This window comes from Dermochelys coriacea, chromosome 4 (genome assembly GCF_009764565.3).
Source record: "Dermochelys coriacea isolate rDerCor1 chromosome 4, rDerCor1.pri.v4, whole genome shotgun sequence".
Classification (NCBI taxonomy): Eukaryota; Metazoa; Chordata; order Testudines; family Dermochelyidae; genus Dermochelys; species Dermochelys coriacea.
The window spans coordinates 130,403,223-130,428,981 of record NC_050071.1 but is presented as its reverse complement, the minus strand read 5'-3'; the positions used below and the strand labels follow the sequence as shown (position 1 = coordinate 130,428,981).

The window sequence follows — 25,759 nt, the reverse complement described above, 5'->3', positions numbered from 1 at the left end:
AGTACATTAGCTTTTTCCATGTCCTCTGTCACTAGGTTGCCTCCCTCATTCAGTAAGGGGCCCACACTTTCCTTGACTTTCTTCTTGTTGCTACATACCTGAAGAAACCCTTCTTGTTACTCAACATCTCTTGTTAGCTGCAACTCCAAATGTGATTTAGCCTTCCCGATTTCACTCCTGCATGTCTGAGCAATATTTTTATACTCTTCCGTGGTACTTTGTCCAATCTTACACTTCTTGTAAGCTTCTTTTTTATGTTTAAGATCAGCAAGTGTTAAGTTTTGTGTTAAGCCAAGCTGGTCGCCTGCCATATTTACTATTCTTTCTACACGTCAGGATGGTTTGTCCCTTTAACCTCAATAAGGATTCTTTAAAATACAGCCAGGTCTCCTGGACTTCTTTCCCCTTCATGTTATTCTCCCAGAGAATCCTGCCCATCAGTTCTCTGAGGGAGTCAAAGTCTGCTTTTCTGAAGTCCAGGGTCCGTATTCTGCTGCTCTTCTTTCTTCCCTGTGTCAGGATCCTGAACTCAACCATCTCATGGTCACTGCCTCCCAGGTTCCCATCCACTTTTGCTTCCCCTACTAATTCTTCCCAGTTTGTGAGCAGCAGGTCAAGAAGAGTTCTGCCCCTAGTTGGTTCCTCCAGCACTTGCACCAGGAAATTGTCCCCTATACTTTCCAAAAACTTCCTGGATTGTCTGTGCACCTCTGTATTGCTCTCCCAGCAGATATCAGGGTGATTGAAGTCTCCCATGAGAACCAGGGCCTGCAATCTAGTAAATTCTGTTAGTTTCTGGAAGAAAGCCTCATCCACCTCATCCCCCTGGTCCGGTGGTATATAGCAGACTCCCACCATGACGTCACCCTTGTTGCTCACACTTCTAAACTTAACCCAGAGACTCTCAGGTTTTTCTGCAGTTTCATACCGGAGCTCTGAGCAGTCATTCTGCTCTCTTACATACAATGCAACTCCCCCAACTTTTTTGCCCTGCCTGTCCTTCCTGAACAGTTTATATTCATCCATAACAGTATTCGAGTCATGTGAGTTATCCCACCAAGTCTCTGTTATTCCAATCACATCATAATTCCTTGACTGTGCCAGGACTTCCAGTTCTCCCTGCTTGTTTCCCAGATTCTTGCATTTGTGCATAGGCACTTGAGATAACTCACTGATCGTCCCTCTTTCTCAGTATGAGGCAGGAGCCCTCCCCTCTCATGCTCTCCTGCTCGTGTTTCCGTGCTTCCTCCCGGTATCCCACGTCCCCACTTACCTCAGGGCTTTGGTCTCCTTCCCCCGGTGAACCTAGTTTAAAGCCCTCCTCACTAGGTTGGCCAGCCTGCTTGCGAAGATGCTCTTCCCTCTCTTCGTTAGGTGGAGCCCGTCTCTGCCTAGCACTCCTCCTTCTTGGAAGGAGTCATGGAAGGATCCCATGGTCAAAGAATTCAAAGCCTTCTCTCCGACACCACCTGCATTGCCATTCATTGATTTCCACGATTTAACGGTCTCTACCCAGGCCTTTTCCTTCCATGGGGAGGATGGACGAAAACAACACTTGCATCTCAAACTCCTTTATCCTTCTTCCCAGAGCCACGTAGTCTGCAGTGTTCCGCGCAAGGTCATTCTTGGCAGTATCATTGGTGCCCATGTGGAGAAGCAGGAAGGGGTAGCAGTCCAAGGGCTTGTTGATTCTCGGCAGTCTCTCCATCACATCGTGAATCCTAGCTCCTGGCAAGCAGTAGACTTCTCGGTTTTCCTGGTCAGGGTGGCAGATAGATGACTTAGTCCCCAAGGAGAGAGTCCCTGACCACCACCACCCACCTCCTTCTCTTGGGAGCAGTGGTCATGGAACCCCCATCCCTAGGACAGTGCATCTCTTGCCTTCCAATCGGCAGAGTCTCTTCTGTTCCCTTCCCTCAGATGTATCATCTAGTCCACTCTCCGCATTAGTACCTGTGGAGAGAACATGAAAACGGTTGCTTACCTGTATCCGAGTTGCTGGTACATGGACACTCCCCTTTCTTCTTCTGGAGGTCACATGCCGCCAAATTTCTTCACCGTCCTTCTGTCCCCACTGTGCAGCCTGCTCTGAATCTTCAGAATGTTGTGTCCGTAGAAGCATATCCTGATGTCCATCCAGGAAACCTTCAGTTTCTCTTCTGCAACGCAGGGTCGATACTTGTTTCTCCAGGCCTTGAACCTTTTCTTCCAATATGAAGACCAGCTTGTACTTTGTACAGACAAAGTAGCTTCTGTCCTGTGGAAGAAAGACAAACATGGCATATCCTTCTACGAGCTTCCTCAGGAGTTGTAGTAAGCCGGAGAAGCCAGCAAGATGTAAGCCTCAGTGGGCTCTCCCCAGGCGAACTCCCAGGCAAACTCCCTCTGTTAGCCTCTCTGCTGTTCGCTGCTCAGCTGGTTCTCAGCTGACTGGCTTTCTTTAACAGTCAGTCCCACTCAAGGCTCACCTGGAACAAAGCACTCCCAATTCACACTTTTCAAACAATCAATCAAACACACGTTCCCTGTTCAAACTGTCCCCACAACAGACACTCAGATACTCACCAACACAACCCCCCTAATGCAGCACTAATATGCACTTAGCATACCTCCTCTCAGACAGATCCCAGGCAAACTCCCTCGGCGTTTAATAGACAAATACAGGCATTTACCTCAGGATTACTATCCTTCATCCTGATCTGGGGATACAAACAACATGTATGTGGAAAGCAAAACCTTCAACACAGCAGATTTACTGTACAAATAAGTGACCATCTCCTGCATGCTAGGAAACCTGGTTATAAATGCACCCTCATGGCCAAGATTGAGTCTGCTTTTCAAGCAGCTCTGGCCAACAAAAGGCATGTGCAGGAATGCATCAGGGAAATTCTTCCCCACCTGTTCTACACTCCCTGGTGTAAACACACACACCGGAAGAGTACAATATAGGAAAAGGAAATATTTATTTACAGAAGGATGATTGAAGCAAAACAACAGGAGGGAAGATATGGAGAGTGGGAAAACAGTGTTACATCCAAACACAAGGCTCCACAGGTCCAGTGGTACCACAATACAAAAGGACAGACACCAAGCAATGTGTCTACACTAAGAGTCCAGGAATCCTGGGCAGAGTTCCAGTACAGCAGTGAGTCTTGGGTGCTCCTGCTAGTCTTCAGTGCCAGTAACCTTTCAACAATAAACCCCTCCGGTCCCTTTTCTGCCACTCTCTGCAAACCCACACAGAGTGACAGCCTCCCCATTTAGCTAGCTGTAGCCTCCCTCCTTATGTCCAATGCAAGGTCACATGCCCCAGTACTCACGGCCCCATCCATCTCTGGGCAACTGTGATACTGAGTCCAGCTCTGGTTTGTTCTTCTCAAGTGATTCCTCTTTAGCATGGTGTTCCTCCTGTCTCCTGTCCTGGGGCGTCCCTGTTTGGTCATTCTGTCCCTTCCAGGCTTCGGGCTGATTCTCGGCTGCTTCACTATGTGAGGGCCTGCTTGTTATAGTCGTTCTCTCTGTAGCAACAGACAGACCTACCCTGTCACTCTACCTCTCTCCACACCCCTGGAACAACCAGCACTTCTTCTTGCTGCAACAATCAGCACTCCCTCTGCCTCCGGACAAAGTTTTAAAGGGGCCAGGCTCTCTAAACCTCAAGGGGGTTACATAAATGTCATAATGGAAGCAGTGGTTGAGTGTTTTTGAAAAACCAGCCTCAATTTGCGGGTGCTGAGTACTTGAAAAATCTGGCCTTTATTATATATTTCATGTTGTTATAAGTTACAGCTGTCGTCATGAGATCGCGTGGAAAATATTACAAGTTTCTTCTTATCCTCTCATTCCTAGTGTTTGTAACCATCACATATTATGTTTTCACTTAGGGTTCTATCATCAGTCCAGGAACATGGACTAGTAATAGGACTTGGAGCCTTTAGCCATTTATCAGTCAACAGTTCAAATTCTGTCCATTAATAGGAATGATGCTGGAGGCTAAATTCATGCCTTGCAGTAACATGGCTGTCTCACAGCCATGAAATGAATGGGACAAAGAGCAATGAAAATGGACTGGGGAAGGAGCGAGGGAACAGGATATATAAAAGCAGAGAGCATACTTCACATGTATATTTTAATACATTTTAAAGTTGTTCTTATACCTTGGATGTAATTGTTTATCTAGGTATTTATACAGTTAAATTTAAAAAAACCCAAAACAGAAAATAAGGAAGATTTCTGTATAGAAAATAAACAAAGAATGGAAAAGGACATAAACATAATACAGAATGTGGAGAGATCTGAGAAAAGTTCTTTTCTCCCCAAAATCAGGATATTTGAGAGCTACTGAACCTGTACGAATGTGGACACAGGAGGAACGTGGAGAAAAAAAAAAGATGTTATAAACAAGAATAAGTGAAACGAGGGGGATGGAGGACAGGAGAATGATAATCAGAAGAATACAAGGCATCCAGAAATGACAAAAGTTAGGGTTTTTTAAAAAATACTTAGCTGTATTTGACTGGAGCCGAGTGTTTGTTTTAATTGTTTGTTCAGTGTTTGGAAGACCAGTATGTACTATGCTGATAAAAGTTCTAATTTCTTCAGGACTCATCAGGATCCTCATCTGAGTCCTATAAAAAAAAAGTGTCAGAAGCTTTAAGTGTTCCTGTACCTAAAGAGAATGCAGTGTGCTGTGTCTCTTTTAGTGTCCAAAAATGGTTTTCATAGATGGCATGTTTCAAAATGAACCTGCGCAGCCCCATCCAAGATCTTTCTTGTTCATATCTGTGCCTTTCTTATTTTTGTATATTTTCTAGGACAGTGCACTGTAGACCTATAAACTAGCTTAAAAGTTTTCTGTTGAACTCTTACATTTCAAAAATCCTTTCCCTATGTTATAACTAAAAACTCTGCATAACCCACAGGCTATCATTTTTTCAACCAATTAGCTATTTGAGTAATAAAACTCAGAGTGTGAAACAGTTTTTGATATATTATGCTTTGTGAAATCCAAACAGAATTCTGCTTTGAGTCATTTAAAAACAAATCTATAATTTCTCATTTATGCCTCAAAAATTTGTAATTTTTACATAAATAATTCACATCCACATATGCTTTTAAAGAAACATGGACACATTTATTTCATACATGTAGAAAATGGTAAAATTTATAGTCAGCTGAACAGACTTTACAAATTTCCACCAGTTATTTCCCAGTCAGTTTACTGGTGTAGGAATCCACACCAAAGATCAGTCAGTTTTTAAATCTGAAAAGAGATTCAACTCAACTGAGTTCAGTGGCTCTCCATTAGTATCCAAACTTTTTAGTGCTTATATGAAGCTTGTGGGCTGAGAAGTTTTGTAGTTGGTATTTTTCCAATGTCTGAGGAAAAACAAACCTCCTCCTCTGCATGCATAAGATTCAAGACAAGTTTACTCAGTTATTTTAGTGTTTTCCAAAGAAGTGTACTCAATTAACCATGATTAAAAGAAGTCAACATTAATGCCAATAAATTATAATAAAACATAATTTACCGCAACATAATAATTAGCTTTATAGGTATAAATAAACAAATTTAAATCTACAAATTCTAAAATTTAAGAATGTATATGATAATCTAGATTGTATTCAAAAGATTTAACTTAAATGAATTGTGCAGTATGTCCAAAAATTTCTTTTCTGCCACTAGATGGTACTGCAAGAACTTACACAATATTTGTAGGAAGGAATGGGTTCAATGGATTTTGTTTTGTTTTCCCTGTAAATGATCAAGAACTGCTGGGCTAAAATTAACTAATTAAAAAAAAGTCTTGATATCAAACAATAGAATCAGCATCCAGTCTAATTAAACATTTCAATAAAACATTACATCATACCTGAATTATAAGGAATAGTGACTGACATGGAGTATAGATTCAACTAAATCTAACCTTAATTTAAATTATCTAAATTATTGTCTATTCTTTATTCCACTGGAAAGGAGATTTCAGACACAATTGTCTGGTTCACATTCTATTTCTTCATCCAGGTTTGGACAAGGAGTTCCATTATTGGCAGGTTGAAGGCGTACATAACGAGTTCTGGTTTTGGTCCCTATCTTTCCACAAGTACCTCTGCAAAGACCCCAGGAAGACCACAGTGAAATCTCACAGTCCAATGGTGTTTCTGTAACATATATAAGAAGAGGTGATTTGACATAAATATGTGCTTAAGGCAAACACATAGTTGGCAAAATGTACAAAACTATTATCAAATTGTCCTTACTTATACAAATATAAGGCTGATGGTTTTTTTGCTATATTACTGATGATATTAAAAAGATCTACTTAAAAATGAATTAACATTTAATTAACAATTTAATTTTACATTCCTTTATTAAAAGCCATATGTTGTCTAGTAAATAAAGACATCTGTTTTCAGGTCCTGAAAAGGTAGACTTTTTTACTGTAATGTAGAGGTTGTTTGAGGTACTGCATTAATTATGGTATTTAGTTGAGAATTTTAAATGTTCTTTTCATGGAAAACTGTTTAAAATGAGCATGCTCTGAAAAGATAATTATATTTTACTGTCCTCTCACTACTACTAACTCATTTGCCCTTGCATGGCTTGCTGGATAATACCAGGATTAAGACTTTTATCAAGTTTATTTATATACTCTGGGACTTCTTTGTATATATTGTTCCTATTTATTTCATTTTCCATTTAAGTCCTAGTCTATTCTTCCTCATGAGTAAAGAAAATGCTAATTCTTTTTATGGCTAAATCTTCTTGTAGTTAGTTTTTGGCAAGAAAAGGTAAAGCACTTTTTATACACAGTCTTCCCTTTGCCAATAAAATATATTGTATAACTGAAAGCCTTTTAATACTAATATACTTTAAATTTATGACAACCAAATAAATCAGAAATTCTGTAAAGTAATACAGAAATATGAATGATATGCAAGTTATAAAATTCTCAAAGAAAATATACAGATACTCTCTCCCTCTGCAGTTGGGAGGAAATTTGTCTGTAGTCATGGATCTCTATGGACCTTGAGTGGATGGGGAACATGGTTTGACCTTTGGTAATTAAATCTTTCCTTATGCCTGTGGAGTAACTTTTTCTATGGATTAAGGTACTGGTATATACACAAAGTGGGGACTTCTGACTATGAATATCCAACAAATGCTTTACTTACAATGAATTGCTCTGATTCAGTATGTGTTGCTCTTATTTTATAGTATCTCCTGAATTACTAAAATTTTTAATGGAGTAGAGAAATGGACTTGTATAGAAAACTTAAAAGAACTAAATGTGTAGTTTGGATAAACAATTACTATTATCTCATCAACTGTATTACAAATATATTACATAACCTGTTGTAGTTTGGTACTATTTACAGCAGTGGTTCTCAAACTTTTGTATTGGTGACCCCTTTCAGATAGCAGTCTCTTAGTGTGATCCCCCTTATAAATTAAAAACACTTTTAAAATATATTTAGCACTACTATAAATGCTGGAGACAAAGCAGTGTTTGGGGTGAAGGCTGACAGCTCGCAACCCCCCATGTAATAACCTCGTGATGCCCTGATGTCCCAACCCCCAGTTTGAGAACCACGGATTTACAGTATCTACTATGGAGATGCCCAGTATTGGAACACTTGATGGCGGGGGCGGAGGGGTTTTTTAACCTACACTGTAGTACATTAACTAACTTTGTGGGGAAATTAATACAGCATGTTGCTCTAGCTAACACTTCCAGTTACTCACGTTTATGGGGAATTAAATAAAATAATAAATAAATAGTCTCTAAAAATACCATATTGGCTGACTTTCAACTCTTGAATCTTAAGCTTTCAGGACAAGACAAACCCATCTGTCTTAGGCTGGGGAGCTGAGACCCAAGAATGAGAATCATTCATGATATCTTCAAAGTAGCATACTAAGGACCCAGTACAGGAAGCACTTACGCATGTTTTAAAGACCACCCCTAGTAAGGAAAGCAAATAAGTACATACTTAAGCTCCTTTTCTGAATTGGGGCCAGAGTAAGTACTAATCCCTTCTCAAATGTTGTGGAGGAAAGGATATTATTCTATATGTAATCTGTGTCACCCAATTTGAATGATGGATGATCAGCTCTTGTTTACTGAGAAAACATTTTTTAAACTAGAAATCTGCTCGTTTTAAGTGTAAAAGTCAGGCCTTATTAAAGAAAACTTACCTTACCATGGTTATTTATTAATTGTGAGGAAATTTTTGAAGCCCACCTTATGGTCCAAACTCCTGGCACAGAGACAAAGCCAGAGAAATAGACTCTTCAATCCCAATCTGAAGCAGCTGGCACGCACTTGGGCCATGGTTGCTACAACAGAATATGAGGGAATGTATCCCATGGATCTTTCCTGTGCAGGATTTTGGTCTCTGCACTCCTCTCTTAAGAAGTCCTCCACATTCCCCTTTTCACATTCCTATACAGAAAGTCACCAGAGGGTGCATAGAGTAAACCTGCATGGGGCTCTCTGCCATCTATCCTCTTTCCTCCAGTCAGAGGAGATGTAGCATTTATGCTGAGTTTGAAGCTTAGAAGTTGTCACTAAGACCGGGTCAAATCAGTGCTATGAACCTTCACTTACATGAACACTAACATTCACTGACAGTAAAAAAAAAAAAAAAAAAAAAGAAAAAAAAAAGAAAAAAGAAAGAAAGCAAGCTGTGATGGGATAAATATAATATTGTTTGAAATTAAATCTTGGCTTCACTTGAGCATTTCAATAAGAATTTTAAACTCTCCTCGGGTATCTTGTTCTGTAGGTATCAGTTGCCATCATAATTCTATTCAAGCTGGTGAACTGAATTTTGTTTTCTTATTTCATATCACTATCAAAATACTTCTTACCAAGGAGAATACAGTAAGTATAATTGCTTTGCTCCATTATGTAAGAACTCACAGGAAGGAACCCCTTTCTTTAGTATTTGCACAGGATTTGGGGAGCTGAGAGTCTGACAGAGTACCTCTTTCAGAAAGGACTAGTGGTTCTGTGGAAGTTCTATGGTTTGAATAAGACATGCTGTGGATCTAACCCAAACCTGTGGATCCCTGGCCAGACATGAAGGCTTTCCCTCAGCCCTCAGTGTTTCTTTCGGTATCCTTTTCCTATGACATCTGGACTAGTTTATTGCCTATACTGTTGTTGTAGTCTCTGGTCTCTGTCACAGAGGGCCCAGTTCTAATCTTACCTACGCTATGTTTACACTTGTGGAACTCCATTGGCTTTGGTAGAATGACTCCCAATTTATGCAAGTGTTAGTGATATTAGAATTAGATCCAGAGTACAGAGGAATAGTTAATGCTGTTCCACATAGAAAAGGGTACAGAGAAATATAATGATCAGCTGTTATTTGACTAGGCATGCCCCCCTTTTCTGTGCAGCATTTTTGTAAAGGGAAAAGTTGCTGCTGCCTGTAGCAGGAATATTCTGCATAACCACATTCTCTTCCACATGGCCTGCCAGATTTGAACTTTTCTAAAATTTTGCTTCCCTCCTGGGTGCTCAGTGAATGGGAACAAAAGGATCTAATTGATCAAAGTACTAATCACTTACCTAAGACAGAGTCATCTATTGCATTGTCTGTAGCCGTCAGGTTAGGCTCAGGACCAGGAAGACCCAGCTGGTTTCTTTTAAGTTTTACAATGGTTACTCGAGCAATAGGTGGCAAACTTTTTAGCTTGGGATAATAAAATGAGTTTGCTGGGTGACTTGGAGAGGAACAAGTGATCTATGAATTAAAAATAAAAGGAAGTTTATAGAAATAGTATTGCCATGTTAGTAAGGATAGAAATTTTAAACAGAATTTCATGTTTTAATTATGCTTCTGGGCAAGTAAAAGTATATGAACTGGGGGTGCACAGCTGTTAACACCCGAGCCGCACAAAAAAGTTGTGATTTCTTGTCATGAAGATAATCCCATTAACTTTTGTGGAAGGATTCTGGGACTGAGATCACACAAGAAATTGTGGCTATTTTTGGATGGAGATACTGGATGGAGGGTAGTCAGCATGCACAGTAATGCTTGGGCAGGTTGATGGAGGAGACAGGAAGTTGTAGGTAGGGAATGCTGGCAGTGGCAAGGTTACTGACTGGGGCATAATGGGTGCTGTAGTAGATGTGGTATTGTTATAAGGGGTCACACAGGATTGTGCTTCAGCTTCTCTATTCTTTCCCACTCCCGCAAGCACTACATTCTGCTCTAGGAAAGCACTTATTAAACATGAGAAGGAATTGGCTAAGTGCTGACTTTATTAAGGGAGGTAGGGGGCAAGGAAGTCCGTTTCTCTCCACCTTTAAACAACAGCTCCCTGAAACAAAGTAAGGGATAGACGGAGCATGGAAAGGGCAGACAAGACTTACAGCAGGGGAAGGGCAGTAGCAGTAAGAAAAAAAGTTTGAGCAAAGCTTCCTCTTCCTTTCCATTAGCTCATTTCCCTTAGATGCTAGCAGCTGCCAAGTTTTGGCAATTCTCTCAGAAAACTTCCCCTCCCCCGCTGCAGCCCATATGGCAGTTGCAATCCCCAGAGATTCCCTAATACAGATAAATATCTAGCCCAGACAAACCCAACAAGCTCTTTTCAGCATTGTTTTAGTTTTATAAATGTATCTAGCTTTTTTAAAAGCATGAAATCAAAAAAGCATGCATTCCTGATTTACAGAATTTTAGATGACAATGCGAAATAGAAGTATTATGACCCTAGATATAACAAATAACATTTCAGACACATGGATTTGCAAACACACAGAAAATAAATGGACATCAACCAAACGAATGCTAAGTGCTATCACTATGGAGCTCCAACTAAGTCATAAATCCAGATACAGCACTAAATATTAAAATCATTTTGCAAAGAAAAAGATGTTCATGTTATAATTTCATAAGTTATTTTTAAAAGAAAAAAATCATAATATACAGGTATTACATAATACATATGCATATGTATACAACATACATACACTTACTTCTGTAACAGTGTCCTGTGGAATAGTGGCAAAGTTTGGTGAGGAAAATGTGAAACCACTGTCTGTTCCAGCATCATATGGAAAAAGTTCTACTGTTACTTGTTCTTTCCAATGATCTCCTTCACATAGATTTAGACTGTCAACACCCACAAACCAATCAGGGCTGGGCACAATTCGTACAACAAAAGAAAGCTAGGAAGTGAAAGAAAAACATCATAAAAATTAACTGTCACCTGCCAGTCTCTACAGGCTTGGCTAACAGGAACTTCAGGGTCTGATTTCTAGTATGGTAATGGGTCAAACATTTCTGATTATTTTATTTGAGGGTTTCTAAAAGAAAATATTCCAGAGTGCTTTTTTATTTGATTTTATGTTCATAAAGTTCTTTAAAACTGGATTCTCTTAGCAATTCCTTGCATTATATTGATAGTCATCAGTGGCATTTCAAATATCTCCTTTTGCATCCTGCTGATATAAAACTAGTAAGCAACTCTTAAAATGAAAATGTAAATGTACGTACTAAGGAGCGTCTTGAATGTGCTTCTAATTCCGTGAAGGTTTGTCCTGTACCACTGGAAATGGCAGGAGCTGAGAAGATTCCATGCACACTTTGAATTTTTTCTCCAGCTGCTTCTATTTCCTTCATTAATGTCCATGCTTCACCTTTTTCAGCAAAATCACGCACACCATTGCTGGCATATTCATCCTTTTTCCACATGTTATAGTCAGAACTATGGGTAACACCTATTTAAGGGAACACATTGCTCAATATAAAAGTCTGCTTTGGATTATCTTAATTGATGCAGTTTCTCTGTTTTATTTCTGATGTGGAACAATTTGGGGATTAACATTTAGGATTTTATAAAACATTTAACTTATCACTGTTTACCTCAGCTATAGCCAATTGAAAACATTTGTAGATTCTCTAAGTATTTTGAATGCTGCAAGTTCTGTATGTTATTGTTTAGCTGTCAAGCTATATTAGTTTTGACTTTCATTTTACTAAAGGGAATTCTCAATAAATTCAAATAAAGAACAAAAAAAACCTCCACAACTGTATAGAGTTTTATCTGGTCTTGACACTGCGCACACTTCACTTACCTAGCAAGGAAGACCACTGTGCTGGAGGCCTATAAAGGGGATACTGCTTAGGGAAAGCAGCCTGACTCCATTTCCCTACAAAGAGTATGCTGTACTTAGCAACTTCCTCTGCTGTGCAAACAGAATCATCACTCACAGGCAGACAGCTAGTATAGCCTAAAATTGTTATAAGCAGCGTCCAGATAACTTTACAGGATCTGTAGCCAAGCATCAGGTTTTCCATTTCCCTACACATGGAAAGAAAAAAAAAGTGTCCATGTTAGCCTTATTAGTCACTGTAGATTCAAAACGGAATAACTGTAGCCCAATGAAATTTAATATAGCATAAGTTTTGAACTAAAAGAAAATACACATCCAAAGCATTTAAAAACATTTAAAATGCATCTAAGAACACATAGGACTTCCAGAGTTGAAGTTTCCATGCAGTAAGTTACAAAGCTGTAACTCTATCTAGGACAACTGTTCCTAATGGAAAAAAAAATATCTTAAACTTGTTCATGATAATGAGTTTGAGGAAATATGTTTATGATTTTCTTTTAAAATCTTATTAGAATCACATCTTGAATTAATTAGACTGGTAAATGTTTCTGTAAAAACATTAATAATAAATGTATTATTTTAAAGATAAAATTAAATAAAGCATGGAGAAGTAACATAAAAGTTGAAGCAACATTTTTAGAACAAATTTAAAGTCAAATACATTACAAATATAATACGTTACTTTGCTATCATATTTGCTATGAAAAAACATTTAAAATTAACATAATTGCAAACATCCTTGCATCAGACTGAAACTCAGTTGTTTAAAATCCTCCTTTTTAAATGCTTTTGTCCTTAGAGAAAACTGCATAAACATAATTGAAACACTAATAGTTGTATAATACATTAATTCATTAAAAGAGTTTTGAATACTCACTAAATATTTCCTCTGGAGCTCAGATATGGTGAGAGCACCTGCTTTTGCTGGCAGCTGAGCTGTTCTGCAAGAGAGGACAGTAGGAGTCTTGCTATTTATGCCTGAAGAGGGTCCCTTTGGTCCAACAGTTATCATAACCTTTAGACTTTCCAGTTTAACAAAATGAATTCCATACTGTTGCTTGATTTTTTTTTATGGACTTCCAGAATCTCCTGGATGCCAGTTGCTTCAGGTTTCTATTGGAAAACTGTGGTGCTGACTAGACACAGAATGTTTTTTAAAACTATCTTAGATTATTACCAACAACTCAGGTTTTCTGGTGACTATAGTTCTCTGTTCATCTTATTAATGCTTCTAAGCTATAAAAATGAACTGAGTCCAAAACTAAAATTGTTCTGGTGGAAATGCTTTAAATGAGAAGCATATTTCCTAGTAAGTTTTATTGTCTGACAGATGCTGCTTCCAAACATTTACAGAGAGCGCTCTCACTCTCACATACCATATGTACACGTTCAAATAAGAAGGTGAAAACAGCTAAACAAATCTAGGGAAAGAGACGTAAATCATTTTATATAGTCACATATATCAACACTGCAAACACAAATTAATTTAAAATAGAACAATATATATCTTTGTTGGCAACAATACTGGACACTATGATGAAAAAGCTCTGTAATATTGTGGTTTATTTGGAAGGAGTGGTTTTTGGAAGCTTCTTCAAGATTTTTCTTAGCTGTCTACTCTTTAAAATAAAAATCCTAGATAATCTTAGTCGTAGTTAAATCATACATATCCTATAGTGACATACAGACACTCATATCGCTAAACATATTTTTTTCTATGCAAAAAGCTATAAATACTAAGCACAGTTAAGTTAAACAGTAATACTCATTTTTAATACTTTCCCCACTGCCTTTCCAAATGCCCTTAGGAAAAAAGGGCTTGTTAGAATGCCTGGAAGCGTGACTGATCAAGAGTCAGTTCAAAAGTCAAGTACACATCATGAAAAATGCCCTGCCAGGAGACCTTCCCATTGAAATTGTGGGGTATCTAGCTTGAACATTTCCTCTGATCACAAACATTAGAACACGGGAGAAAGGCAATCATTTCTCAGTTAGCTAAACCCCAGGTTATGATGGGTTTATAGGTTAAACCCTGCATTTTATATTCTGCAAGGAGGCTTGCAGACAGCCAGTTTTAGCTCAAAGGCATTACTAAAACTAGGGACAGATTGCCCCTTCCATGGAAAACCCATTGGAAGCGGGGAGGAAAACTGAGATTTGTGTCATGAAGTTTACCTAGATTATTCTGTCTGGGGAGTGGGGTTTGTAATGAGGCAGCTGAACAGTGGAGGTGTCAGCCACCAGAACCCACAATTCCTGAATATTTAGATGGATTTCATGAAATTCACTGGCTGCTAGGGCCATCTGTGCATGGTGTGATCTAAGGACCTCTTGATGCTGACTGGCAGAGGGCACAGAGGTTCATAAGGGTTACAAGGATCCCCAGGATCTGGTATTTACATTCTAGTTCACCAATGGGTGTCATGTAAGTTGCTTCTTTGAGTGATTGCAAATGTTTATTCCACAGAGGTATGCACACACCTAGCGTGCCCAAAGCCAGAGAACTTTGCTGAGCAGTATCTGTTGGGGTGACACACGTGCCCTCGGAACCCCATAACTTCTCCCTGGCTATTTAAGGGTCACACCACCTCAACTCCCCTCAGTTCTTTCTCACCACCTCTGACTTGAGTCAGAGCATTCCATGTGATATAGAATCGTAGGATTGGAAGGGACCTTAAGAGATCATCTAGTCCAGTTCCCTGCACTCATGGCAGGACTAAGGATTATCTAGACCATCCCTGACAGGTGTTTGTCTAACCTGCTCTTAAAAATTTCTAATGATGGAGATTCCACAATCTCCTTGGGCAATCGATTCCAGTGATTAGCTCATGTTTTGCTATCACAATACATTTTCTGTGATAGTAAGTTACGGTAGTACCCTTAGTATTTAGTTAGTAGTAATTTACTTAAGGAGAATTTAGCTTGGTACAATGCCCACACCAGGTTTTAAGCACTGCCTATTGTGTGGGGGTGGTTATCCCTAAACACTTGGTACTTATTGTGCCCTGGAGAAGGGCACACTAAAGAAAAGTGCTTCATTTGTAGGTCATTCAAAAAGAGAATGCAGGTGTCTAGAGACCAGTGCTTGAAGCAACACCTTTAGTAGCAGGCAATGTGGCCCACTTTGGCACGAGGGGCCTCCACAGATCATCTGCCCCTTCAGAGAACTTCAGAACTGGCATTGGCTGTTGTTCCACAGCCAGAGTCTGATTCCTCTCTGAGGAGAAAGAGAGCTCATTTTCCTTCACTGGGCCCTCCAAGGAAAAGGACTCACAAAACTAACCAGAGCCACTCCACAGCTCAGAGAGATTCCTCCTCTTCTTCTAAGAGGAGTGCAGACTGGCACCAGGATTCCTCTGATGCACAGGACAGACCTGAGCCATCTACCTGCTCTCTGGTACTGAGACCAGAGCAACTGAACACCATGTCGTCATTCTGGTACCATCCGTGTGGAGTCTAGCACGAATAACATCAGTGTCAGCATCAAAAATTTGAACTCCACAGATATATCAAGTAGCATCAAACTTGTTCTGTTCCTGACTCTCTCAAAACAGGAGCACTCTGCCATGGTGGTCTCTTCTGCAGCCTCTGCACCACCTGGACTAGTTGCAGAGTATACGTTGTTACCATCTTCAGCACTGTGTAAATGCTAGGGCATGGTACCAATGGGCTTGTCGGGGCAGATACTGTCTTCTGTACCAACAACAATCTTGGGATTTGCAGGATTGGTACTACTCTGACTGCAGTACTGACATCTGTTTTGGTGCCATGTGTTAGTACAATTCCCCTACTAGTACTGAAGGCACGGGTTACCTTCGGTACAAACACAGCCTGCCTACTGGACGTCGTCATCTGAGTTTGGATGTTTGCTTACTCCACCAGGAACGGCCCCTTTGCTGACATCAGACTACTTGGAATGTTCTTCACACTCAAGCTCATTTTCTGCCTCTCCCTCTCCTTCCAAGTACCATTTTTGAAAGCCTTTCAGACTTCTGGGGGATCAACATAGATACTGGGATTGGCACTGCTCTCACAGTAGGGGTAAGGGCTCTTGGCCAACTTCCTACTAGTCATCCAATGCTGTATCCTGTTCTTCAGTGGCCTCTGTGGAACTCTTGGGATGTTCCTTTATCTGCAAGGTCACAATCCTCTGCCCAGACCAGAGGAAGGTCAACGAACTCTTCGGTAATCTCACCTCCAAGCCGCCCAGGCTGGAGACACAGACTGATGTTGCTCCATCTGAATTGGTTCAGCCTGAACAATTGTTCAAGAGCAGGTATTGATGCAGGAGGTCCGATTGGCTCCATTTTCTTCCTCTTTTTCCTCGCCAGATGATTCCACAGTGCTGGATTTGTCTTCTCCTATGCCTGAGGATTGTAGGTGTTCTCAAGAACTCCTGAGGCAAATGGCTACAGCCTTGGGCATTCAGGATGAGTTTGTTCAGTAGAATAGCCATAAATTGGTGGACATTATTCAACTGTTGGCACCAGGGAGGGTAGCCCTCCCCTATAAATAAACCTATTTTGGAACCCACAAAGGCTTTGTGGCATCCCCCAGCTTCCTTACCTTCTATAGCGAACCATACAGATAAGTCGTACTGTGTCCCCATGCAGGGGTATGAGTGTTTTAGTCCCATTTGGCCCCTAACTCTCTTGTTGTAACAGTGGCAAATGAGAGGTTGTAAAAAGGGAGGTATAAGTTGACACCTAAAGAAGTCTAAGAAATTAGCTAATCAACAGGCTAATCAATAATAATATGTATTATCAACATATGACCAGAGCCACTTTTTCAACTTGATGGAATGAGGATAATCAATGGGATACAGTAATACCAGGGTACAAAATATATTGGAAGGACAGAACAGGTCATGCAGGTGTGGGAGTGACATTATTTGTGAAAGAAAGCATAGAATCAAATGAAGTAAAAATCATAAATGAATCAAACATTCGGTGGAAAATACAGTGGGGAGATTTATATACACACAGAGAGAACAAGAAACAATGGGTTTTATCATACACACTGTAAGGAGACTGATCACTTAAGATGAGCTATTACCAACAGGAAGGGGTGGGGAGGAGGAAAACATTTTATGGTGATAATCAAGGTGGGCCATTTCCAGCAGATAACAAGAATGTCTGAGGAACAGTGGGGGGGGGGGTGGAGTGGAGGGGGGAGAAATAACATGGGGAAATAGTTTTGCTTTGTGTAATAACACATCCACTCCCAGTCTCTATTCAAGCCTAAATTAATTGTATCCAGTTTGCAAATTAATTCCAATTCAGCAGTCTCTCGCTGGAGTCTGTTTTTGAAACTGGATACAATTAACTTAGGCTTGAATAGAGACTGGGAGTGGATGAGTCATTACACAAAGTAAAACCATTTCCCCATGTTATTTCTCCCCCCCACCCCACCCCCCACTGTTCCTCAGACATTCTTGTTAACTGCTGGAAATGGCCCACCTTGCTTGTCACCATGAAAGGTTTTCCTCCTTCCTCCCCCCCGCTGGTGATGGCTTATCTTAAGTGATCACTCTCCTTACAGTGTGTATGATAAAACCCATTGTTTCATGTTCTCTGTGTGTGTGTGTATATATAATCTCCCCACTGTATTTTCCACAGAATGCATCTGATGAAGTGAGCTGTAGCTCACGAAAGCTTATTCTCAAATAAAGTTGTTAGTCTCTAAGGTGCCACAAGTTCTCCTTTTCTTTTTGCATAATATAATTAAATTTAATATCTCTGTGGCAGGAGAAACACCCCAGCAGCCCAACACTGCAGCATTTAACTTCAGAAAGGGGAACTACACAAAAATGAGGAGGTTAGTTAAACAGAAATTAAAGGGTACAGTGCCAAGAATGAAATCTCTGCAAGCTGCATGGAAACTTTTTAAAGATACCATAATAGAGGCTCAACTTAAATGCAGTGATGAGCTGCCAAAATCTTAACAACGGGTTCCCTCCTCACCCCACGAGGGGGTCGTTGCCCACCCCCACGACTCCTGCCCCATCCAACCCCCCCGCATTCCTTGACACCCCCCCCAGGACCCCTGCCCCATCCACTCCCCTCCCCTGTCCCCTGACTGCCCCAGAACTGGGCAAGAGAGTCTCGAGGGCCACCATAGTGGGTGCCCACCCCACCCCTAAGAGCCAGAGACACTTGCGGGGGGGGGTGAAGTGGAGAGTCCCGGCGGTGCTTACCTGGGGCAGCTCCCAGAAAGCATCCGGCAGGTCCCTCTGGCTCCTAGGGGCGGGGGAGCGTAGCTAGGGCGAGAGCAGGGGGAGCTACCATTCCCCCCTCACTGATCACATCAAAAGTGGCGCCTTAGGCACCGACTCCCTCGGTGCTCCAGGGCTGGAACACCCACGGGGAAAATTGGTGGGTGCAGAGCTCCCACCGGCAGCTCCCCACCCTGTGACCGGCCCCAGCTCAACTCCACCTCCACCTCCTCCCCTGAACGCACCGCCCCGCTCTGCTTCTCCACACCCCCTCCTCCCCCCGCCGGCTTCCCGCAAATCAGCTGTTCGGCGGGAAGCCGGGGAGGGCTGAGAAGCAGGCGGCAGCTTCCCGCTCAGGCCAAGGGTGGCGGAGGTGAGCTGGGGTGGGGAGCAGTTCCCCTGCACGCCCCCTCGCCCCCCTGGGTTACCTGCTGCAGCATGGGCAGCCCTCCTCGCGCCCCCTCCCCCTGGGAGCTCACCTTCGCTCTGCCTCCCTGGGCCTGAGCCCGAAGCCGCCGCTTGCTTCTCAGCCCACCCTGGCTTCCCTTGCCAACAGCTGATTTGTGAGAAGCCTGCGGGGGTGGAGAAGCAGGGAGGGGCGGCATGTTCAAGGGAGGAGGCGGAGGCGGAGTGGAGGTGAGCTGGGGCCAGGGGTGGGGCGGGGAGCTGCCGGTGGGTGCTCTGCACCCACCAAATTTTCCCCTTGGGTGCTCCAGCCCTGGAGTCGGTGCCTAAGGCTCTACTTTTGGCCGGTTAAATTTAGAAGCCCTTTTAGAACCGGTTCTCCCTCGCAGAACAACCAGTTCTAAAAGGACTTCTAAATTTAGCAACCGGCTCCAGCTCACCACTGCTTAAATGTATACCCCAAATTAAAAAACATAGTAAGAGAACCAAAAAAGGACCACCATAGCTAAACAACAAAGTAAAAGAAGCAGTGAGAGGCAAAAAGGCATCCTTTAAAAAGTGGAAGTTAAATCCAGTGAGGAAAATAGAAAGGAGCATAAACACTGGTAAATGAAGTGTAAAATTACAATTAGGAAGGCCAAAAAAGAATTTGAGGAACAGTTAGCCAAAGACTCAAAAAGTAATAGCTATTTTTTTTTTAAAGTACATCAAAAGCAGGAAGCCTGCTAAACAACAGTGGGGCCACTGGACGATCGAGGTGCTAAAGGAGCACTCAAGGACGATAAGGCCATTATGGAGAAACTAAATGAATTCTTTGCATCGGTCTCCATGGCTGAGGATATGAGAGAGACTGCCAAACCTGAGCCATTCTTTTTAGGTGACAGATCTAAGGAACTGTCCCAGATTGAGGTATCATTAGAGGAGGTTTTGGAACAAATTGATAAATTAAACAGCAATAAGTCACCAGGACCAGACGGTATTCACCCAAGAGCTCTGAAGGAACTAAAATGTGAAATTTCAGAATTATTAACTGTAGTCTGTAACCTATCATTTAAATCAGCTTCTGTACCAGATGACTGGAGGATAGTTAACATGACACCAATATTTAAAAAGGGCTCCAGAGGTGATCCCGACAATTATGGGCCTGTAAGCCTGACTTCAGTACTGGGCAAACTTATTGAAACTATAATAAAGAAAAAATTGTCAGACACATAGATGAACATAATTTGTTGGGAAAGAGTCAACATGGTTTTAGTAAAGGGAAATCACGGCTCACCAATCTACTAGAATTCTTTGAGGGGGGTCAACAAGCATGTGGACAAGGGTATCCAGTGGATATAGTGTACTTAGATTTTCAGAAAGCCTTTGACAAGGTCCCTCACCAAAAGCTCTTAGTCAGAGTAAGCTGCCACAGGGTAAGAGGGAAGGTGCTCTCATGGAGTGGTAACTGGTTAAAAGACAGAAAACAAAGAGTAGGTATAAATAGTCAGTTTTCAGAATGGAGAAAGGTAAATAGTGGTGTCCCCCAGGGGTCTGTTCTGGGACCAGTCCTATTCAACATATTCATAAATGATCTGGAAAAAGGGGTAAATAGTGAGGTCACAAAATTTGCAGATGATACAAAATTACTAAAGATAGTTAAGACCCAAGCAGACTGAGTAGAACTACAAAAGGATCTCTCAAAACTGGGTGACTGGGCAACAAAACGGCAGATGAAATTTAATGTTGATAAATGCAAAGTAATGCACATTGGAAAGCATAATCCCAACTATACATATAAAATGACGGGGTCTAAATTAGCTGTTACCATGCAAAAAAGAGCACTTGGAGTCATTGTGGATTGTTCTCTGAAAACATCCACTCAATGTGCAGTGGCAGTCAAAAAAGCGAACAGAATGCTGGGAATAAATTTAAAAAGGGATAAATAATAGGACAAAAAATATGATGGTGCCTCTATATAAATCCATGGTATGCCTGCATCTTGAATACTGTGTGCAATGTGATCACCCCATCTCAAAAAAGATACATTGGAATTGGAAAAGGGCAACACAAATTATTACGGGTATGGAATGGCTTCCATATGAGGAAAGATTAATAAGACTGGGACTTTTCAGCTTGGAAAAAAGATGGCTAAGGAGAGATATGATTGAGGTCTATAAAATTATGACTGGTGTAGAGAAAGTAGATAAGGAAGTGTTGTTTACTACTTCTCATAACACAAAAACTAGGACGAAGTGAGCTGTAGCTCACGAAAGCTTATGCTCTAATAAATTTGTTAGTCTCTAAGGTGCCACAAGTACTCCTTTTCTTTTTACAAAAACTAGGGGTCACCAAATGAAATTAATAGGCAGCAAGTTTAAAACAAAGGAAGTATTTCTTCACACAACGCACAATCAACCTCCTTGCCAGAGGATGTTGTGAAAGCCAAGACCATAACAGGGTTCAAAAAATAACTACATAAATCCATGGAGGATAGGTCCATCAATGGCTATTAGCCAGAATGGGTAGGAATGGTGTCGCTAGCCTCTGTTTGCCAGAAGCTGGGAATGAGCAACAGGGGATGGATCACTTGATGATTACCTGTTCTGTTCATTCCCTCTGTGGCACCTGGCACTGACCACTGTCGGAAGACAGGATACTGGGCTAGATGGACCTTTGGTCTGACCCAGTAGGGCAATTCTAATGTTCTTATGTTACAGAACTCTGCCATAGCTCTCAAGGTTCAACAAAGTATAAAGGACTTACCCTTTAATGGTCAGTTCTTGTTTTCCAAAAAGACTAATGAGATGCTGTATTCCTTTAAGGACTCTCCGACCACTGTATGTTCATTGGGGGCTATACCAGAAGTTAAAAGTCATCATTATGGAGCTCAGCAACCACAGCAGCAATATTGTCAATATTCCCAGAAGTACTTCAGGCAGATGGCTTATCCTGCTAGGCAGCAGGACTTCTCCTTGAGGAGACACAAGTCAGAAAGGAGAAGGCCCTCTGGTTACAACTTCAACCAACCACCAGCTCATCCTCCATCAGCTGTGCACAAACTGCCAATGTGACTCTCCTCTCAAGGGCAGCATACCAGTCACCAACTTCCTGACCGTACTGCCTCCATTTGGGAACAGGCTGTCCCACTTCTACAGTACTTGGGAAACAATAACCACAGACAAATGGGTCCTAAGAATTGTGATCAGGTAATGCCATCCAATTCTTGTGCATCTGCCCCCTTCCCACTCCTCTACACTGTCCCTTTTCAGGGATCCCTCTCATGAGTCACTGCTTTGTCAGCAGATTCAGACTCCGAGATTCAGGAGCCATAGAAGAAGTTACCCTTCAGTTTTGGGAAAAAGGATTCTACTCATGTTATTTCATGATCCCCAAATCCAAGGGAGGGCTGAGACCTATTCTTGACAACCAAGATATCAACAAGTACATCATGTAGCTACAATCTTCCCTGCATTGGATCAAAATGACTGGTTTGCCATCCTCGATCTGAGAATTCCTACTTCCACATGTGATTTTCCAAAGCCATATGAAATTTCTTATAATGGCAGATCAACATTATCAATGCACAGTACTCCCGTCTGGCTTGTCCTCAGCCCCATGTATATTTTTAACAAATGCATGACTGCAGCCACAGCCTTTCTCCTCTTCCCATACCTGGATGATTGGTTAGTGAGGGCAAATTTGAAGACCAAGTCTTGAGATTCAGCATGAAGTGAAGTTTAATCAATTTGTTGGGACTGATTTTGAACAGGGGAAAGTGAACAGAAAAAAACTGAGTTCATCGGGGCCACACTAGACTCTACAAGTTTGAGAGCTTTTCCCCTGCACAAGCGATTCCAAACAATTCATCACCTGTGTCTGTCCTTCCAATCTCGTCATTCAACTTCAGTCTGTGTGCCTGGGCACATGCAGTTATTTAGTCCATCCTGACAGATTGCGCCTTCATCCACTTCAAAGCTGGTTAAAATTTGTCTATCTATCTCCTGAGTTCAGCTTTGTCAGGGTGCCACTGGCGATCCTGGAGCCCCTAGAGTGGTGGACAGATCAAAACAATGTATGATAGGATGTATCTATTGCCCATCCTCCACCGAACAAGATTACAGTTACTGATATCTCCACAATAGGTTGGAGACTGCATCTAGAGACTTTGAAAGCTCACTCCAAGCAGCTTTGTCAAGAAGCAATAAAGTTGTGGCTTTTTTGCATCAAGGAATGCATTATTCTCATGGCAGCTCACTTACCAGGAGCCGGATACAGTTGGCTGATCACCTCAGCAGGAATTTCTCCCAGAATCATGAGTAGCCCCTGAAATGCAACGTTCTGAGGCCCATCTTCAGAGAATGGGACATTCTGTCTGTTGACCTGTTCGCAATAAATAAAAAAAAAACAAGAAATGCCATCAGTTTTGGTCACAAGCAAGTCTCAGTCTAGGCTCTTTCACCAACACCTTCCATCTGAACTGGGCATCATTACTGCTGTACGCCTTTCCCCCCCAATCCGCTCATCCTGCAGGTTATTCTCAAACTGAAGCGGATCATTCCAAATGGATACGCATTGTGCCAGCTTGGTCAAGACAATGATGGTTCTCCAAATGGCGTAGTCTATCTGTCTGGCCTCCCACACCTCTTCCCCCGCTTCCTGACTCAACACTATGGTCAGACACCTGACACTGAACACTCTGTACCTCGTGGCATGGAATCTGCGTGGTTAGACGAGGAGGAAGGTTGATATTTAGAAGCACTTCGATTAGTCCTATTTAACAATAGAAAACCCCCTACTACATCTCCCTATTCTGCCAAGTGGAAGCGTTTTTTAGTTTGGTCCAGTCTCAGGCAATTCAACCAATGCTAGCCTGCATTCAGGACATTTTGGAACTTGATACATCTTAAATCCTCTCTCAGCTTTTTGAGGGTCCACTTAGCAGCCATCTTGGCATTCCATTCTCCAATCCAGGGGAATTTTAACTTTTAACTCCATGGTAGTCCAAGTTCTAAAAAGTATTGTCCATCTCTTTCCACCTGTGAAAGAAGCAGTTCAATTGTGGAACCTCAGCACTGTACTAGCTGCCCTCATCAGACCTCCATTTGGGCCTCAAGCAACTTGTTCTCTGTCCCTTTTGCCAAAAAAACAGTTTTTCTTATTGCCATAATAACCATAAGGAAAGTAAGCAAACTGCAGGCTCTAACGGTAGGGCTTCCACATACACAATTTTTCAGAGACAAAGAAATAGATAAGTTCATGGAAGATAGGTCTATCAAAAACCAGTGATTGAAATTAGGGCACGGATGGAGACTCATGGCCCCTCCCAGAAATGATGATAGACATAAATCAAGAAGGCTAGCTGTAGGCTCTGGTACTGATGCAGGTACCATTGAGACCAGCTCCAGCTAAGGTATTAGACACACTACCTTCAACACAGCCTCAAACTTTATTGGTACCAGTGACATGATTGGTACCAGTGATTGCTCTCTATAAATATATCAGAGGGATAAATACAGGAGAGGGAGAGGAATTATTTCAGCTCAGCACCAATGTGGACACAAGAACAAATGGGTATAAACTGCCCACCAGGAAGTTTAGACTTGAAATCAGACGAAGGTTTTTAACCATCAGAGGAGTGAAGTTTTGGAATAGCCTTCCAAGGGAAGCAGTGGGGGCAAAAGATCTATCTGGCTTTAAGATTCTACTCGATAAGTTTATGGAGGAGATGGTATGATGGGATAATGGGATTTTGGTAAGTAATTGATCTTTAAATATTCAGGGTAAATAGGCCAAATCCCCTGAGATGGGATATTAGATGGATGGGATCTGAGTTACTATAGAAAATTCTTTCCTGGGTATCTGGCTGGTGAATCTTGCCCATATGCTCAGGGTTTAGCTGATTGCCATATTTGGGGTCGGGAAGGAATTTTCCTCCAGGGCAGATTGGAGAGGCCCTGGACGTTTTTCGCCTTCCTCTGTAGCATGGGGCATGGTTGACTTGAGGGAGGCTTCTCTGCTCCTTGAAGTCTTTGAACCATGATTTAAGGACTTCAATAGCTCAGACATGGGTGAGGTTTTTCATAGGAGTGGGTGGGTGAGATTCTGTGGTCTGCGCTGTGCAGGAGGTCGGACTAGATGATCAGAATGGTCCCTTCTGACCTTAGTATCTATGAATCTATGACACCGGAAGTTTATGCAGTAGTATGAGATTTCCTTTGCCTTTTGATTCCAGACTCCCTTTTGCTGCAACAGGATTTGACTGGGATTACATAGGTGCTATAGTTGATATCAGAGCCAGATGACCTTCTGACACCATCAACATAGCATGCAGCATCCCCAGCACCTACAAGTCTTCCTACACTGACCTTTTCTAAGCAAACAGTACTACTAAGACTTAAATCATCAAAATCTCCTTCTGTACTGGAATACAGACCAACCTTTAATGATTGGTCATCTACAGCATTAACTGGGGATGGATTCTTCTCTCAACTACTGGAAAGACTTGCAGGAGGACTTCTTCCCACTGCTCGCAATCTCTTCAGTCCTCCACCTTCTATAGTTTCGAGGCCTTCTCCCTAGTCATTCTTATGCTGAGAGAGGAAGGTTTTCCCTTATCCAGCCTGTGCTGTGACGGTTTAGGGACACATCTCCACACTAAAAAGGCTTTCAGAAAGGGTTAAAATCTGCAGGATTTATGGTTCCTTTCTTACTCTCTGTGCCTGCACTCTATAACAAGATGGTCACTCAGGCAAAACTATAACTACTTCAAATACCTATTTTTTTTTCCACCTGGCTGGGACTGGGTGCCTGGAATGGGGCTCATAATAATTACGCTGATACCAGTCCTTTAGTTACTAAAAACTAAAGGTTTAATAATAAAAGAAAAAAAGAGAATTATCATATACATACAAATGATTCCAAGTCATATACATCAAGTGGTTGCAAAGTCCTTATATCAGGTTTGTAGCAGAAATGGAATAAACTGCTAGTTTGCAAAAGTCTCTCTGGAACCACCCAAACAGATTGG

The 25,759-nt window shown here is 41.6% G+C and overlaps 1 protein-coding gene across 8 annotated transcripts in view; it reads right to left on the bottom strand.

Annotated features, from left to right (window-relative positions):
• Positions 1-2,608: 2,608 nt before the first annotated feature.
• The window catches only part of SPON2 (spondin 2), a 105,268-nt gene continuing 82,117 nt past the window's right edge, over positions 2,609-25,759 (bottom strand). For 2 of the 8 annotated variants that reach the window (XM_043512684.1, XM_043512685.1), the window contains exons 3-12: positions 22,992-23,112; positions 22,603-22,777; positions 21,496-21,585; positions 20,027-20,197; positions 13,009-13,072; positions 12,093-12,319; positions 11,512-11,735; positions 10,992-11,183; positions 9,582-9,756; positions 5,383-6,162 (exon numbers count right to left, since the gene is read on the bottom strand). In XM_043512684.1, coding sequence (XP_043368619.1) covers positions 5,984-6,162; positions 9,582-9,756; positions 10,992-11,183; positions 11,512-11,735; positions 12,093-12,315 — 993 coding nt within the window. In that variant the 5' untranslated portion in view covers positions 12,316-12,319; positions 13,009-13,072; positions 20,027-20,197; ... (1 more) ...; positions 22,603-22,777; positions 22,992-23,112 and the 3' untranslated portion in view covers positions 5,383-5,983. Of the gene's footprint in view, positions 2,700-3,320; positions 4,629-5,382; positions 6,163-9,581; positions 9,757-10,991; positions 11,184-11,511; positions 11,736-12,092; positions 12,320-13,008; positions 13,073-20,026; positions 20,198-21,495; positions 21,704-22,602; positions 22,778-22,991; positions 23,113-25,759 lie in introns of those variants that run through there. The other 6 variants (XR_005292376.2, XR_006280604.1, XR_006280605.1 and 3 more) reach the window with 6 other exon arrangements.